The sequence below is a fragment of the Acanthopagrus latus genome, chromosome 3 (genome assembly GCF_904848185.1).
Source record: "Acanthopagrus latus isolate v.2019 chromosome 3, fAcaLat1.1, whole genome shotgun sequence".
In the NCBI taxonomy this organism is placed as follows: domain Eukaryota; kingdom Metazoa; phylum Chordata; class Actinopteri; order Spariformes; family Sparidae; genus Acanthopagrus; species Acanthopagrus latus.
The window spans coordinates 13,065,028-13,083,657 of record NC_051041.1 but is presented as its reverse complement, the minus strand read 5'-3'; the positions used below and the strand labels follow the sequence as shown (position 1 = coordinate 13,083,657).

General features: G+C 48.5%; 1 protein-coding gene across 5 annotated transcripts in view; it reads right to left on the bottom strand.

Annotated features, from left to right (window-relative positions):
- The window catches only part of runx1t1 (RUNX1 partner transcriptional co-repressor 1), a 62,499-nt gene that overhangs the window by 22,138 nt on the left and 21,731 nt on the right, over window positions 1-18,630 (bottom strand). For 4 of the 5 annotated variants that reach the window (XM_037093348.1, XM_037093350.1, XM_037093349.1 and 1 more), the window contains exons 2-3: window positions 2,878-3,015; window positions 776-1,017 (exon numbers count right to left, since the gene is read on the bottom strand). In XM_037093348.1, the coding sequence (XP_036949243.1) occupies window positions 776-1,017; window positions 2,878-3,015 (380 nt within the window). Of the gene's footprint in view, window positions 1-775; window positions 1,018-2,877; window positions 3,016-3,153; window positions 4,140-18,630 lie in introns of those variants that run through there. The other variant, XM_037093352.1, reaches the window with a different exon arrangement.

The following is an 18,630-nucleotide window of genomic DNA, read 5'->3' as shown; positions in this document are numbered from 1 at the left end:
GGAGTATAGATTTGACTGGTGATTTCTGTTATCACTTATCTATCAGTGATATTCTAGCCAATAAATACAGTTCACGTTGTTTTAACTGACTTCAAAGCAACATTTACAAACTCAAGAAGAAGCAGCAACAGAGGAAGGAGTGCATCTGAGGTTGTCAGACACGAGCGCCATCTTAGAGAGTCTGATGTTAGAATAAAGAAGCGTTATCATCGCATCTCCCCGCGCCGCCTCTGGTGTTCCGCGTTGTTGCACGTCGTATTTGTACTTAAATAAATGTCTTGCAATTAGATCCAAAGTGGATCACGCGCATAATGGCGTTAGTCTCCCGGTTCGATGTCAGACTGTGTCTCCCGAGGACCGCCTTTGTTTCGCGGGGTATTGCGTTTCACCGAATCTTGTGCTGATGGATGTCAGTCCTGCAGGCAGAGATCTGCAAGTGTTTATTTTGCGCTTACGCCTGAGAGAGCAGATGGGTGAGCTTTCTGACACATGCGCAAAAAACCCCCCCCCCCCAAAAAACCCTGAGGTTGGTTTTCATAATCAGCCCCAAGTTTTTCAAAGTATTTTGAAGCATTCATCTCTGCGACTGACAACCGACCTGACACTGGTTGAAACTTTTTTAATTCACTAAACCCCTGCCATCTGCCGAGCAAATGCTCAGAATTAACTCTCAAACAGACCTCGAATGGATTATTCCCGCTCACTCAAGGCCCCGGTGTCAACTCCCCCCCGCGAGCCCTTTGAACTGAAGCTCACATCCACAGTAGCCACTCACCACTAGTCCGAGCACTAGCGTGCGGACCCGCTCGCCGATTTCCGGTGAGATGTCGTTGCCAAACTGCTGCAGGGTCGTGAGGAAGCGCTTGAGCTTGCTGAGCTGCCGCGCGCCGCAGGCCGGCGGCAGCTGCTGGTTGGCCAGCGAGGAGGAGGAGGAGGAGCTGGGGCCGTTGCTGTAGCCGTTCGGGGGAGATGGAGCGCCGTTGAGCGCCGTAGGAGAATGGCTGCTGCCATTGGTTACTGCGGGAGACAAGGACACGGGAACACGACGTTAAGACAAAAGAGAGCACAATGAGTCTTTTTCTTTTCTGTGTGCAAAAGTAACATTGAACTCATTCTTACTATTCACAAAAAAAAAAGAGAAAAAGAATATGTCTAAAACGAACGGGCCACAAAGGAAACGACAGACGTCAGCTTCATTGAGAGCTAACCGCCGATTTGAAATGATTTACATTCCCCTGAAAACGTTCACGATCCCCGACATTTGTTTCCAATCATCAAGGCTCGTTTGATCCTTTGTGGCATCCTCTCATAAAAAAACATATTTCTGAGACATGTTGCCTCCCCGCAACCCCCCGCCCCCCCCCTTCCGTGCAGTCTAAACAAGCAGGGACAGTGTAACCCTCCTCCCCCCTTCCACCCCACCCACTCGTTGCACAGGGGCACGGGAGCCCTGTGTGTGTGTGTGTGTGTGTGTGTGTGTGTGTGTATGTTGGGGGAGTTGGTGTACAAGGAGACACGGGGCGGCATAAAGCCTTCTCTCTAATGAGATTAGGTTTTGACTAGTGATCCACTCACTCCCCCTCTGGCCACCGTCCAAAGCCGCCACTGTAAAGTGAGGAGAGAGACGAGATACTTGAACTGCATCTGGTAACAATTACGTCGGGGTGGAAATCAAAGCACGCTGCTTTGTTAAAACCTTTCGGCGTGCGTAATGAGAGAGCCGGGCCTTTCCTCTCTCATCGCACGGAAGCCCCGATGTTAATTGTGGTGCGCGCAACAGACAGGGAGCGAGACAGGCAGCCACAACGAGACGGAGAAAGTAAATACTAGAGATGGAGAAAAGGAGTTGAGAAGTGATTGAAGGAGAACAAAATATTGCCTGTGTTGCAGAGAACCAGCGCTGCTAATGCAGACTTGAGTGCCGCGAGCACTTTGAACCGCGGGCCCTTCGATTCTTTGATTCTAGTGCTCTTCACGCAAGTGGTTAAGTATGCACTTCTAAGTGAATACCAGGGTGTAATTTGCTTGTCACAGGCTATGGGCACGTCATGGCAGAGCTCCAACGGTTCGCGAGCGTGGGCGTTAATGAACTTGTTGGGTGAGTTGTTTGGAATGACTGCTATTTGGAAAAGGCTCAATACAACTTGTTAAGACGGTGTTGTGATGCTGATTCATTTCAACTTCTGGCTGCGACAGTGTTCAGCTGGCTCACCTTGCGAGTCTCTGTGGCACCGCGGCGCAATGTGGCCCTGGAGTTTGTAGCAGGGACCGCCACTGAAGCGGCTTTGAGCGTTTTTGCCAGGCGTTTATACGTCTGTCTGTCTGTCTGTGGGCATCTTTTTGTCAAGTGTGATGGCGTCTCAGCCGGGCAAGGTACTGTCACAAAAGTTTACTGTGTAGTTGAGGCCAAGTTTGAAGATTGTGATGATTACCTCACAAGACCGTCGGTAGTTTATTTTTGGATTTCACCCAGATATATCAAGACTGTTTTTTAGAGCTGGGCCAAGATAATAATTTATTTTTTTTCCCAGCTGGTTAGATGTGAGGGTTTAATACTGGACCGGACAGGTGGTACTGAATTTCACCCCTAGCAGTTGCATGTGATGCAGCCGCCCCTAAAAGGAACATAATGAGAGCCCATGAATGAGAGCGTAGCAGCACTACAGTCCATCATGTCAACTGTGACACATCTTTAGTTTTTTTTAATTTCTCTCCATTGTCTCCATGAGTGTAACTCACACTATGAACTCAATGATGACATTTACAAGGAAACAGTTTCAAATGGCGATACCTTCATGAAGTCAGAATCTGCACTGATACGATGCACTGCTAATTTTATGTAAATGTGGCACGACACCCGCCCATATCCGTACTCACATGTGGTGGGGGTGTAGGAGCTGTTGCGTGGTGCTCCTTGCGTGCTGGGTGGGGGCGGCATAGTAGGGGGGGTCAACCTGGACTGTGTCTTGACGTCCGCAGGTGAGTCGGGCATGGTGGAGTGCTTCCCAGTGCGATCTGCGTGGAAGAGGAACAAAAAGGCATTTTTTAGGATTTTAACACCGAAACACGACAGGCACTCCACATCGGTGTGAATCAGAATGTATCATCATCGGCACTCGAACAGCGGCCGGATTCAACGCGATAACAAAGCACCTGCGAACTGCGCTCAGACAGACTGGCTGGCGCTGGAAATGGATGGACCCGCCGCGTCATACGTCTGCGTGGCGTGCCACGGCGACACTGATGCATATGCTCAGGCTGTCAAACGAGGAGCGAGAGCGACTCACAGACACGCTGACAGACGCCCGAGAGAGCAGCGTAAATCTGCAGCGAGTACGCCTCTCATTCCACCGCCATCTGTGCAGTCCTGTACGCCCGCTGTACAGAGCGGCGACCCCCCCCCACTAACGACTGCAGTGCTCATTACACACACACACACACACACACACACACACACTGCCCCAATGCTTGTATCTCTGGATACTATATCACATCTGTTCAGGGGCTGAAAAGCAACTACTCAATGTAGTCATTTAAAAAGAAAAACACACATGACAACTAACTGCTAACTTGTCCTCCACCTCTGATTTCACACGATGCTTATTTCAGGGATTGAAATATTAATCAAAAACCAGACGCTTTCTCTGACGACCCGCCCGCCAAATGCATGGAGAGCTTCCACTGGCGCGAGGGCTGCAGGATGAGATACACAACTTCCCCCGGCCGATAGCGGCGACGGGCCTATCGCAGAGTTAACAGACCGCTATCGAGCGACGTTTGCGGACAGAAAGAGGGGGGAAGAGAGTGGGAGGGGGAGAGAAATGAAAGGAAAGGACAGAAGAGAGGAGGAGGAAGGGAGGAGCTGCAAGAGAAACAAAAGCATTATCTGTAACACTGGGAATATACAGCTGTAATCATGGAGCGGGCATGTGCTTTGACTCAAACACACACACACACACACACACATACCGCTGTAATCAGGGTGCACATTCCACAAAAAAGAGGTGTCACGCAATTTTTCTCATGAGCCTACAGACGATGGAAATGCACCCTATTATCTCAGCTCATATTTTGCAGACTTTCTGTCATTGTTCGTGTTTCCGAGCGTCTACACCGCCACCGCCGCCTGGCTCCATGCTGTGAAGTTGAGGTGAAATGAAAGAGAGGTACTGATGTGAGGGAGACAGGAGGGCCTAAGCCTGTTAGCCAGCCCGCCCCCCCCCCCCAAACTCTCTCAGTTAGCACTCCGGCTGGCTGCTGCCGCCGAGGTGCACTGTGACTAAGTATTTTAGTCATGCCGGCTCGGCTTTTAGCAGGCAGGGCGAGCAAGAGATGGAGACGTCAGTGGAAGTCTGAGCGCCGAGGGCTCCAAACAGCTCCGTTCCCGCAGCTCGACGCTCAGGTCGGTTTTTATTGAGGAACAAGTGAGACGATATGCGACGTGATGATCATGTCACAAACTCTAACATGCACAGGAGCGGTAACGAACAGCCTCTGAGCTTTAAAGGTTCAGTTAGAAGAACTGGGACATACATGAAATGGGAAGGTTCGTTTCTTTTAACGAGCCTAAAAGCTGCATCAGTGTAAACTTCTTTTTAACTTAACATACTCAGGTTGGACAGAAATTGCCGTGGTTGTGCCCTTCCTTTAAACATTCTGACTTCAGAAGCGTTCTCTGGGAGGTCAGCATTTTTAACCGTTAAGGGCTATTATACATGAAAAAGGACGAGCGAGTGCTGTGAAGAGGCACTAAGCGCAAGACGTTACCCCCGTTTATTCGACGTCAAATTCTGTGAAACTCACACCCCGATGTGTTGAATAAATAAGGAATTCCAGCAAGCTTGTCTTTTCGGGAGTGCTTTCGTATCCTTCAGTTGGACAGGTATCCTCGGAGCCCAGCGCGTTTGAGATGCGTCCCGGCTCCGGCGCACATGAGTCGACCGATCAGCTCGTCATCAAGCTCTGCTGAAGCCTGACTGCGACCCATTCGCTTGAATCGGGCGTGAGAGAGCGCGCGAGGCAGCTGCGTCACACACAGCAACAGTAGAGCTTTCTTAAATCATTTAATTTAGTTATGAATCAGACAAAAAAAACAAACAAAAAAAAACACCAAAACCTCACAAATACCAATAATCAGAAAAATGCTGAACATCGGTTCCAAAGGCCCTGGCTGATAATTGGTGTGTCCATATCACTGGCTGGCGCTGCCACGCTTGCTCTGACATACACACTGTTAGTGTGTTTGCAGAAGCTTCCAAAGATCCTAAAGGCAAACAGAACCCACCCCATTACAGCGCGACGCTATCAGAGGACCAATTATCTCCCCTACAAACCACAGCTGACCGTCCCCCTCAGTAACCGCACACTCTCCGGAGCCGTCCTGGGAGGGGCCCGCCTGATAAAGTCACTGGGAAGTTTGGCTTCATCAGGCTCCCAGCGGACAGAGAAACAGACCTTAACCTTTCACGGTCACCGGGACCGGGTCCACCTCGGGCCGAATCCCAGAGGGATGCATTGCAGAGAGCAGCGCGAATGGGCACAGAGCAGAGATTAGCGGGGGGGCAGAGTGATTGGAGGACTGGAGTTGAAAGAGGAGTCAATGTGAAGAGACGATGGAGAGAACAGAGCGACTGCCCTCCTCTCTCTCTGTCACACACACACACACACCTTTACATCGATTCCTCCCGACCTGGCCAGACTGAGAAAAGGTTTACTCCTCTTATTCCACCACAGTAAAAAAAAAAAAGTCCTGACACGACTATTTATTTTATAAACTCTGGATATAGCGGAGTAGCTCGTGGAAACATATACTCTTTCCTCTGGCTGCCAGCTATCATATCCTGTGCGCCTGCCTAAAATATGATCTACCAAAATATAAGGTCATTAAAAAAGACGAGCGGGTGACAGGGCCCGAGGCAATTCATCATCTTCCAGTCAAACAAAAAAAAAAAAAGACCCCGCATGTATATACTTAACGAGCCCAAGTTAAATAGAGAGAAGTTACCGTACTGCACATGGTTCCACTTATCCCGCCTCACTGGACCTTTGAGCTTGCGCTCTCGCTCGTTCTGTGTATTTGGCTTTTCTAATTGGGCGGTGATTTTTGGCCGGGCGCACGTGATCCGGTGTCACATTAGGGGCCAAATCATCTCGTAATTACCTTAATCTTTGTGACAAGATAGCGGAGTGGATCAAGTGGATGACTCACAATAGAATTTGAAATCAGACGCTGACCTCCAGCTGTACCCAGAGTGCACGGCGTGCAGCGTAATCCCTTTTAAAAATGAATCAGTTCAAAGCAGCAGCGCGGGGCGCTCTAAGGGCATCGCTCCTCGGAGTGTGAAAATGCTTTTACGAAAATTCAACACTTGTTGACTTTAAAAGTCAATTTAAGTATGATGTGAAATACGTAAACGGGGTTTAAAAAAAAAAAAAAGCACAAAGGTCTGGCCCCGAGATGCACCTGAACTCCTGAGCGGTGCTGCAAGCCCCGCGGCAGCATGAAAAGATGGGTTTGGTTAGGGGCTTGTAATTGGGGGATTAACACCCGAGGTCAGCGCTGTGATTGGATGGCAAATCATCGTGTGGAGATGAGAGAAGCATAAACCCCGCAAGCATGTGAAACTCCACAGTCCCCTAAAGGGAAGGAGATGTCGGATAAAGAATGGACGAGCGTGAAACGCATGCACGCGACTGATCCACGCGCGCGCTCTCTCACCGCCTCCTGTGATTCATAACGCAGCATCCTCTCGGTTTCTGATATGATTGAGAGCGCCGCAAAGCATATGAGCAGAATCAAAATCGATGGCTACATACTAACCAACGAGGGCCGCATCCGACCGCTCACCCAGCAGTCGCTATGCCACTTAGATCGATAGCAGTACTCGCTCTGCAACGTAATTTACCCAGTCTCAAGAATAAAAAAATAAAATAAAATACGTCTTACAACTGGAGCACATTACGGAAAACAGCTCCTGCTTGTGTGCTCTCAATCTTCACGAGCTAATATAGCATGCATATTTTAAAAACACAACAATGTACTGTATGTGCGGGTGACAGCCAGACGCGCCCTGGTTTCACTGCAGCAACAGTGCGAGGCAGAACAAGAGCAAGTGCTCGCCGCCTCATGCATAATTCAGTTCAAAAAAACACCACCTACGCGCGCAACCTTAAACAACCTTGAAAACAAAGTCGGGCGTCTCCTCCGGTCTAATACATCGGTTAAAAGTTAATGGCTTAACTTAATGCACGTCTATCGTCCATTTATTAGCCCCGTTACAGTTACGTAGTTGAGGCGAGGCTGCAGATCTGCGGCCGCGCGGTGGATGGTGTTCCGCGCCCGGACAGGTATTGATGTGCGGGGCTTTAATGGAAAGGGGGCCGATGAGTGCTTTGACTTTGCCTAACTCGCTTTTACGACTTCTCAGAAGTGCTGTTGTCCAGGAATTAATGGATCGAAGAGGATGAGGACGGTTTGCTGAAGAGGCTGCAATTAGCCGTAAAGGAACAGAGGAGAGGCCTTTTGAAACGCGTGCTGACTCGCCGGCGCACTCCGCGCGGGCAGAGGTGCCAAACCTATCGACGTTCATGCCTGCGGATGACAGTGATTAATGCCCCACAGCAGCCACTCGCCGTGCGGTTTCATCTGAAGCATCGTGAAGGAGCTCTTAGCGCAAATATTTGTAGTCTGAGTGGCCTGAGTGAGAGTCGAACCCAGGAGAGTACCACGGCTGCAGTGATGCCTCATTAAATGTAGTTGGTATATTGCCGCTCCGCTATCATATTGTACATGTCAAAGGTAATTACACTGATATCCGACTGAATTACGAGCTCCCGGGAGGGGCGAGGTTGCGTTCGCTTTGTCTACACAAAGTTGGGATTACGTTCAAGAGCGGAAGTGCTGCTGCAGCGCTGTTGCACAAACACCACTCGTCTGCAACAGTTTCGGCTTGTGGATTTGGAGAAAATATCCAAACTCAGAATTTTAGTGCCTACAATATCAATGTGGTAACAATGCACCCTCAGAAATATGTATCATTTCCATAACTGAATAAAGAAGCTGTGAGGAAGAGAAGGTCCCCAGAACACGGTTTGAAGCAAGAAAGGCGGCAAGCCAAGTGTTTTTTTTCTTTCTTCCCATCTTTCAAATGACTGGTAGTCCACATAAACCGCCGTATTTTTCGTCTTTACCACACCCTTTCTCAGGATTTGAATACGCTAACCGCCCTCACATCTCCCCAAACGCGCTCTCAAAGTCTCCGTGTTAAAAAGTTGATCTGCTCTTATTTGTTGCTTCTTTAATCTCTGTTACAATCCCCCTCTCTGACTCACAGGCCGATCCTAGAAATGAGGCAGAACCCCGGGACTGCTACCTGCCACTCACAGGGATGTCTTCACGCTTACATCACCCGTTTGCATCGTCCGTGATTACGTGATCCCCGATGTTTGCAAAAAAAATCTCTCTTTCTTTCTTCGCCTTCTTTTCTCCCCCCCCGCTCGCACTTCTCTTCCAGCCGAGCTCAAAGAAAGGAGATTTTTATCCCCCCGCTGACTTTTGATGCACGCCTTACACGAGGGTTACATCACTCGCCTAAAACAAGGTTGTTGCAATGAACGATATCTAGAAGGAACGTGGTCCCTGAGAAACAGCTCAATATGTTACAGGGAGGACTTCGCTAACCCACAACTCCGGGGCAGGAAAAAAAAAAAAAACAACCCACAATGTTGTACCAGAAGCGTATACATTTCATCATCACACACGCGGCCACGAGGTCATTCTCGTGTTGAAATCACCTTGCGAAATGGGGACAGCGTTGCCCAGTCTTGATATGTGAGATTATTCATGGAGGCTACAATGACTCCAAAGTCTACAATACAGCAATCTCAATTACACACTTCATAAGCTAGAACTGCCGCCGCGTGTGCTTGCACGGGTGCATGCGCGCTCCGCGATCGTGCAGTTTGAGACCCGGAAAATGATGTGATAACAGTGGCAGTAATATGCCACTCGAGAGTACTTCACACAGGCAAATCCCATTCTTCAAAACGACAATGGATTTCAATCACGCTGGGCGAATTTTCCAGAGTTGGCGGCTGTGACATAAACAATTTACGGCGCGCCGGCGTCGCCCGTGCGAAGCGCAAGATTGCATTAGTCAGACATAAGATCTCATCATTACGGGAGTTAAATGGAAAAATGCATATAGGCTGACCCGCTTACGGACGGCGCGCACGCGGGCGAGAAACACATCATCTCGACGTGCATGATACCGCCGGCGCCCACATTGGTATGTAGGTGTTGAAGTGAGAACCGCGATGCAGCGGCGCCGCAGGAAGCCTGGGAATTGAGCACTAATGTCCACAACATGCCGATGTCTGTGCAAAATGGTGCCTCTGGGTGCGTTATACCCTCACACACACACACGCACAGAGCACAGAATAATGTGTGAGGAGAGGGAGCGGGACAGAAAGGTAATGGAATAGATGAAGCGATACAGCGATGGTGTGATAGCGGCTCGCGGTGATTGCTCTGTGTGCTGCGTGCAGATGTGGGGAGAGAGGGAGAGATGAATGGAGGGAGCGAGGGAGGACAGATGTGCTCAAGAACGGAGTTGAGGGACAGGTGAGGCGATTGAGATTCAGACCACGAGCACACGGGGGGTGGGGGGGGAAACAAGAGAAATCTATCGGTATGCAAGTGTAGTAACCCCTCTTCTCTTCCCATCATCCCTCTCCTCTAGACCATGCTCACACACACACACACACACACACACACACACACACAATCATCGGCAGCCAGATGGAGCAGTATGCCGAGCATGTCCCATCAAACTCCACCCGCTTGTCAAGAAGATGTATGGATGCAACGCCCTACCACATACACACACAAATACATACACACACCAGTGCATACACAGCTGCAAGGATGCATGCACAAATTGCAAAACAAAACAACACAACTCTCTCTCGCCCTCTCTCTCTCTCTCACACATACACACACACGGATCTAATTTCCATCATCTTATTTATCTCCCTCCCCAGCAGATGCAGGATGCGGAGGGGAGCAGCGCACCGTCTATGTGTCCCTTTGGACTCCCCCCCCCCCATTCTTTTCCCTCTTCATCTCTCCTCTGTTTTCTCACAACCCTCTTTTCCCCTCCTCCCATCTCCCCTCCTCCCCCCGCTGCGAGCACTCACTGGCGAACATACGTTGAAACACTGAAGCTTCCTGTCGTCCGCTTGGCTGCTGCTTCGTCTCGTCTCACAGCAGCCTTACAGTAAATGATGCAGGGACTTTGGGCACAGTGTGATGCAGTCTCAACATGCCAGTGCGTGCCTTGGTTTTTTTCTTCTTTTTTTTCAACAAATCAGCATATTGGCTATGGCTCATCATAAATGTAATACTAGTGTCACTCCTTTTGCACAGTACACTATTTGATCACCTTCTCGCCGTTATGTGTATTTAGATTGTTAGGATACACTTTCCGTCTATTCAATTAAAGGCACATTTTATTGGAAAACATTCAAAAGTTCAATGAAATGATCAGCAGAATGTGAAGAGCAGTTCTGACAGTATGACGTCTGTGTATTGTGTTTGCAAAGAAGAATACTTAAGTTAGCATGCTAACCAGCTTGCTCCAACCCGTCCCAGTCGAAAGCTCATGTGCTAGTGGTGTAAACGCAGACAGGCACCCAGTTCTCTGAGCTCCTAGTTTCGACTGCTAGCTGAACTAGCTAACCAGCTAACGGAAGCTGGAGTTAGCGGTACCTCTAGGGATATGCTTCTGTCTTAAAAAAAAAAAACTAACTGGAAAAAGTACTTCAAATTAATCATGAGGCTATAGTAAGAGTAATAGTCATACTAACAGTCCATATTCATAACAAACTACTGAAGCAATTTGTCACTCAGCACACCTAATTATAAAACAAGGATGATCTGTAAGTCTGTCAGTTTGTTACGTGCATATCCAGAGAGCCGTTCATCCGATCTACTTCACATTAGGGCAGGTTTGTCGCTGAGGACCAAAGGAAGCGCAGTGTCAAATTTGGTGCACTTATATATAATGTAAATTATTGTGGTGCGACAGTTTGCTATAGTAACATGTTGCAGTTAGAGAAAAAACAAACAAAAGCATAAGGTTAAACTAGTCAGGTTGAGTGGGGAGACGCTGTCAGCACAGGTTTTCTAATTCTTCAGCAGGAACTGGAGGTTAGATATAAAGTTCCTGTAGTATGCTAGCTAACATCAGTGACAAGGACGAGAACGTATAGTGCTCCGGGATGCCTCTCGTTTTTGCTGCTCGGAAAGTGGCAACGTAATCATCTAAGTCCTTAAAATCAAACGTGTTTAACATTATTGGAGTGGCTCCGATGATTCTGTGAGAGGTTCAGGTGCACATTAGCAGATGACCTGTGCTGAAGAGCATGTTATAAATGGGCACCGCATTAGTTACTAGGGGGGAAAAAAATGGTGTACTTTTTACAGCCTAATGTTGTCCTGACAACTGGTAGAGCTGGTGGAGCTGTTATATTGTTTAATGGGATCCACTCACTGAATATCATGTACCGTTTTCCCTCTCGAACCTCCAGTTATAGAGTAGGAATATGCTCCATCTGGCAATCTGAATAATGGATCACAGGAAAGGTGAGTTTCTCCTTAATACTGGAGGAATGCTGGGGTTAATGTTCCCTACATGTGAGTATATGTACCTTAAGTACATGATAAGAGTAATCGCTTTTTACATCAAAAACACTCAATAACAATTAATAATACAATAATACAACCCACAACAATGCAGACGTATATTCAGAGAATCTTCAGCATCCAGAATGAATGTTTTCCTTTATCATTACGCCTAATGTTTTCAGTTTCAAGTGTACTTTGTCTCCATTTCAGCTAATAAGGACACAGTCTTTCCCCCGATGGCATAAATACGAGGCTGTTAGAGTGAGCGAGCGATGGTACAATGCAGCACCAGAGCCTTCGCGAAAACAGATCTGCTCCTGAGCAGTGTTGACAGTCCCTCGCCATATCTCTATTTTCCTCTCAGTGTAACATCGTGTGTTTACACTTTGTCAAGCCAGCAAAGACATAAGGAGATTTCTCAATCGCACATAAAGGTCTGAACACCATCTGTACTGTCACACAAACAGTCGTGTGCGCGCGCATGCACATACGCGCACGAACACAAAAGTACATAAACTAAACACACAAATCCTGCTAAACACCTCCAACGGCATGAACACTCAAAACACACACACACACACACACACACACACACATACTGGACAATAAAACATATGTGGCGTACAACATTAGGATTCCTCTACTCTTTTTCAAGAAATAGATTTACAGCTATGTCTGTTTTACCCATCTGTTGAAATAAAGTCTTTCTTGCAGAGAGAGGGAGAGGGAAAGAGGAAGCAAGTGTTAAGGAAGAATAAAAATGATTCACAGTGCCCGTTACGCGTCCTCTCAGATCGAACCGATTCCTGCCACATCTTGTTGCCAGGCAAAAATTGAACTACGGGGTCTTGTAAAATAAAGACAGGCTGCAGGAATGGGTGGTGGAAAGAGAAAAAAAAAAAAACATGCAGGGAGAGGGTGGAGGAGGGAAAGAAGTGGGTCAGGGGGAGGTAAAGGTAAAGAAAACACGAGGATATGTATGGTGTGACAGAAAGAGGGAGAGCTGAACTAGAAACACATTTGCCATCCTCGTGATTTTTCCACAGCCGGGCTCAACATATTTACAAAACTCCATCAAAAGCATTGTATATTTATTTAAAGATGGCCCGTTGTTACCATTATGATGTCAAAATAATGATAGAAGTGAAGTGTTGATTTTTTTTGGGGGGGGGAAGAAGTGGGGCAATACAAATTAGATGTGAGCCATGTTTTGGCCATGTGATGGAAGCCAGGCTATTCAAAAGCTCCTTCTGTATACAGTTTGGTTCATTTCTGATGCCATGCTGACACAGAGCCAAGTGAACCCAACTGGATCTGGGAGTTTTCCCAGGCAAGACTCCACGCCAGCGGAGATGGACTCATACAAAACACTTGACACACATCCTAATGCTGACAGCACATGGCTCCACTCTCTGTATGTGTTGTGTGATTGTGGATTAGTAGTGTAGAAGCACATTTCAAGGAGACATATTCTGCTCATTTTCAGGTTCATAATTTTTTGGTTTGGGTTGTTATTAGAATTGTTTTTCATGCATTGATGGACAAAAAATACTCAAATTCTCCCATAGTGTCCAGTGCGGCAGCACTGTATTCCCCCTATGTCTTAAACACTCTGTTTTAGCCCCTGTCTCTTTGAGGCCCCTCCTCCTGAATGCTCAGTCTCATCTGATTGGTCGGGTCACACGCGCCCGAGCAAGCACCCCTAACAAACAGCAGGGCAGCTGTATGTAATCAATTGCCAAACTAGCCATTATAGGCATTAATTCTGTGAATGTGTGACATGGTGAGGAAGCGTGATGTCACAAAGTCACAGAGTTATTGGCCAGACTACCGATGAGGCGTTTCATGAGCAGTGTTTTCTGTGGGAGAAAGGAACATCTGTAAGTGGGGCCCTTTATGATATTTTACACGCACAAGGACATATATAAAACACTGAAGGAAAGTGGGGGGGAAAAAAAAAGAAAATCATTAGAGGTCTCCTTTAAGATAATTCTAGTAAACAACAGCAACCTCACTTCATTGCAGGCTGTTTACTTTTTGCACTTGTGGGTCTACAGATAACAAACATACATGCTACATACACATCCACAAACCTCTTGCTTCACCCATGGTGTGTAAGCACAATTTAAAATCACAGATGCATCCAATCCATCTTTAAACACAAACATGCTGATACACACCGGCACAAACACACACACGCGCCCATGTGTAGCATTTGCATCTTTTCCCCGTTGGGTTTCCTTAGGCTAGATGAGACCCTCTCTCTCAGCCAGTTTGTAGCAATGTGTACATGCTTGAGGGAATCATATAACTGTCTTCGAGAGTGAAATCAATTTTCAACAGACAGTAAAGCCCCTCATGTTTTACATGACAGTTATCTTTTACTATGCGGAGAGAGACAGAGGCACCAGGGATGGGATGGATGGAGTGATAGGAGAGTGCGGTCGCTGTGCCTGATGGGTAGGAAAACAGACAGGGATGAAAGGGTGAAACAGATGTGGAGATCTACAGTAGAGAGAGGGAAGGGACGGGAGAAGGGACGAGAGGATGCTGAAGACTGAAAAGCGAGAGATAACATTAGGCGCCTGTGAGAGACAGATGGGGAAATCAAACGCGAGCGGCAGAGGACGAGCGCAGAAAGAAAAGAGGGCAGAGGCTAACAGTAAGGGAGGAGGGTGGTGGTGCTGGGGGGGGGGGGACGATCCTGTCCGCCTGGTGTTTTCAAAATATCACATGACGGCTGCCATGTGTTGGAAATTACTGCCGGTTAACTATCTTCCCCAAAAACCGCTCCGAAAAAATATGTCTGCAATTTCTGAAATGTGTTCCAGGGCTCCGCTAAGTAGAACCAGATTTGCAAAACAGAAAAAAAAAAACCTTGCCGCCCCTTTGCTGGAAACCGCTACTCTCTTTTCTTTTCTTTTTTTCTTTTTTACGCTCTCCTCCACCCCTCCCTCCCCTCCCCTGCAGGAGAAGACGTTTAAAACACGGGGTCTTAGTCACATCTGGTGACCGGGGAGCCGGAGAGTGGTCGTCGGTGTGACCTCGCATGAGGGCATTTCCAGGCTTCCGTGGTGTGTGTGTGTGTGTGTGTGTGTGTGTGTGTTTGTATGGTTTTGACCATGCTTTGCTAATGGCTCTGTGTGGCTGAGAGTGGAGTCTGGCTGGAGGCGAAGGCGGCACAGGGACGGCCTCCGCACACACAGATGCAGTACTACCGCTACGACCATTCCAGGTCAGCGACGCGTCTTTGTCTCCTTTCATCTAACCATCACCCACTTTCTCCTCGGCTCTTCGTCCCCATCGTTTCTCCTTTCACTGTCTCGGCTCTCTGTCACCCCACGGCCACCTGAGTCCTCCGACGGCATTTGAATGCCTTGTATTCTGAAGTAAATATGATTTCCTGTAAACTGGCCTTATTAGACCGGATTTGTTTCTTCCTATAATGGGTTTATTTACTCGATTTGCAGCTCAGTCAAGATTTCTCTTAATACTTATCTAGAAGGTAACTCCACCGAGTGTGTCTACAGTTCTCGGGGAGCACAACTGATTGATGTCACTCGATGGCAGTTGCATTTTGGGTAATGTAGACGCCAGGTTTTCAGGGCCCTGCACTCCTATAAACCAGAAATATTAAGTTTTTGTGTCCACGTATTCTTCTTCCCTTTCAAAAGATTACATGCAGCTTCTTCTCAAGCCACAAAGGACTTCATACTATTTTGTTTCACACGTTTAGTCGCATTCCCCAAGACCTGTAAACACACTTAAATGTGTAAATTGGTAGGGTTTGCCTTTCATTTTTCTCTTAGATGGTCCACTTTTTGAAGCGTCGCTGCTGCGACGGGACCCCAAATACTATAAAACAGTGCAATTTGTCTTCTTTAAGAACTTGAACAGGGAATCTCACTTTGAAACTTAAATCCAGCTAAGCAACAACTTTGCCTTTTAAAAAAACGTTTCAGTTTGTCCTCTGTATCAAGTGAGAATGTATCTGAAACGTGTGGGCTGCTCTCCGCTCTGTTTTCTTTGCCTTCTGCGAGTCTCAACTAACCAGAATCCTCAGTAAAACTTTGCTCAGACTTCATGAAAGCTGCCTCCTCCCTGCGGGACACATGTTGCCGCCTTTGTTCCGCGGGAGGCGCCGCGGATCACTGTCCTTCCCACATCCACCTCCCACTGCCCGTCAGACGGCTGCAGCTTCTTAACCAGCGCAACTCTGAACTCTGTCCGCACACCCACCACCGCCGCCGCCGATACTGCTAATAGCATCATCACGACAAATCCCATTGTTTTGTTTTTCTGTGGAGTAAACACAAACACGCACACACACACACACACACACACACACACACACAGGCTCAGACACACAGCCTAACCGCTCTCCAGTGCTACAGATGGATGCCACCACTCTCTCTGGAGCGTTGCCAGCGCCAGCTAGTGAACAGCTTGCCTGGCACAGTGCTCTGCGTGTGTGTGTGACTGTGCGTGCGTGTGTGTGTGTGTGTGTGTGTGTGTGCGCCTGCAGAAACAGTAGCGAAATAGCCTAGCGCAGATGGGTGGCCAAAATACTCCCAACCCCCCCTTCCCCCCCCCCCGCCCCCTCCAACACCGCCGCCGCCGCCACCTCCTGCATTCACACCAACACACCAGAAAACAGACACATGCGCGCACACACATATGCTTGAGAACGGACACACACATGCGGACACACACACACACACACACACACACACACACTCAGTGTCTCAGTTCTGCTTAAGTGTTCCCGACCTGGCACACGCTGCCGCTTGCACAGCTGCTTCCTCAGAGGCGCACACACTTATAGACTCGCTCGCACACACAACGGAGGATTGCAGTCACACAAGCACACACACACACACACACACACACATCTGTGCTTAGTTTACACTTCCTGTTTCAGTCATGGGAAGTATAAAGTCCACACACACACACTCACACACGCTGCCACCACTACCACACATAGACATAGACATATGCATTCCTGTGCATCTGCCATACAGACATCCACACACACACACACAATAATACGGTGCTTTATCCTCAGTAGCTATTCAACCTTGTATGTATCTGCTTGTTTTCTCGACACACAGAGAGAAAACATCAAGGCACTCAGTTGGAAAGCCTCCAGTGCTGGCAGCCTGCCAGCGGAGGCCTATAGATCAGCATGATCATAGGAGTGTGTTAAGACACATCACTGTTTAATGATTTGACAATGAAATTAAGACATGAAAGCTCTTGCTGGAACAGCCGAACCAACAGAACGCAAGCGCAGCGCAGCTGTGTACAGCTGAGGCCGCATCGGCGCTCCGGGTGTGACGGGCGATCTGATGCCGCGTCACGCTTTGACTCGCGCTGTCGTCGGCGGGAGGACTCACGTGCACTCAGGGCGAGAGGGGCGCCCTCTCTGGGAACGAGCGAAGACGGAGGAAAGTCTGACGACCGAGCGAGTCAGTTGGTCGACAGCCCGCCAGTCGGTCGATGAGCTTAGGCGGCTGGCAGCAGGTACCCTCGCCCCGGTACATAGGGGAGAGCATGGTGGCTGGCAGTGCCAACTGTGCACCGGGTAGTCGTGCCAACTCTGCCAGCCTTGCAGTGTCTGTTTGCCAGTGCCATCTGGGAAGAACAGCTCCGCGCACGCACAGCTCAGAGGGCACACACACGCGCGCGCACATGCATGGATGCACACAAGAAAGCAAGGGCAAGAGATGCGCTCCGCATACATGCAGCATGCGCACGTATGCATGGCATGAGCACACATACACACACGCACGCACACACGCGTTCACAGCCGGCCGCTGACAGCTCGCCATCTGCGCGCTGCCTCTGACTTCTCCCTCTGCTTCGTTCTCTGCCCTTGTTTTTGCTTTCATAAACTCTCCGTCCCTCTCCTCCACTTCCTCGCGTTCTCGTCGGCTCGATTTCGCCAGACTCCCGCGTTATGTCACGACCACCTGCGCGTCGACGCTTGCGTTGTATTTACTCGGAACGTGGCGTGTACGATTAAGATGTGTCGCTGCCTGACAGGCCCCTTTTTCAAATTACCTGGGAGCGAATCAGACGGAGAGAGAGTCCACAGAGGCTCTCGTCTGAACCCCCCTTATCCTCCCTCTCGCTGGAAGACAATGAGAAGCGTCCTCAGGTGGATGACTAGATTGAAATACACATGTGTATGCGGTGCAGCCTTGGCAGTATACAAACTCAAGACAAGAGTATTTGTCAATTCAGCTGACAAATTCGTGATCCACGATCCAACTAGAATCTTTTCCCCCAATTTTCAAATGCCACGCAGACGACAGCCAGACTCGGAACAGCCTTCTTATTTCTCCGTTTGCACCATTAGAGCAGCAACACGTGAGAGGTTTTTTTTTTTTTTTGGTAAAGCATTCAAAAATGAGCAAAAATAAAAACGGCGCGAAGATCTGAAGTACATTTTTATTGAAGTTAGCTGTCTGACGGCCAGTGCAGGCAGATCTGGCTGCGTGGTTAGCTTAGCTCACTGGCGAATGGCAGCGGCTGGCGGTTACTCTCTGGAATGCGACAGTCGGTGCTCGCGTATTGCACCTTTAAAGCCCAATATTGCATCAAATATATTTCGTTCTTGGCGTACGCTTCCTGTCCGCCATGCCTACAGCTAAGAGTCACGTCACCACGGAGTTATTCATCCACTCGGCATGACTCATGTTGTTGCGTGGATCCTCTAGTCGGTGACGTTCTGTGACGTTTGGAAACAAGGGACATTAAATGACACAATCTCTGCGATTCACCTTGCGGACGCCTTCGAGGCCCGTCGCAATCAAATGCCAACCGGAGGGACAGGCGACTCACAACGCAACAAAAGGACCGAATGTGTGGTAGACGGAACAGAAGGGAAAAAAAAACCGTCTCTCCGTCTCGGCCGTATCACACAGCCTTCCTCTTCCTCT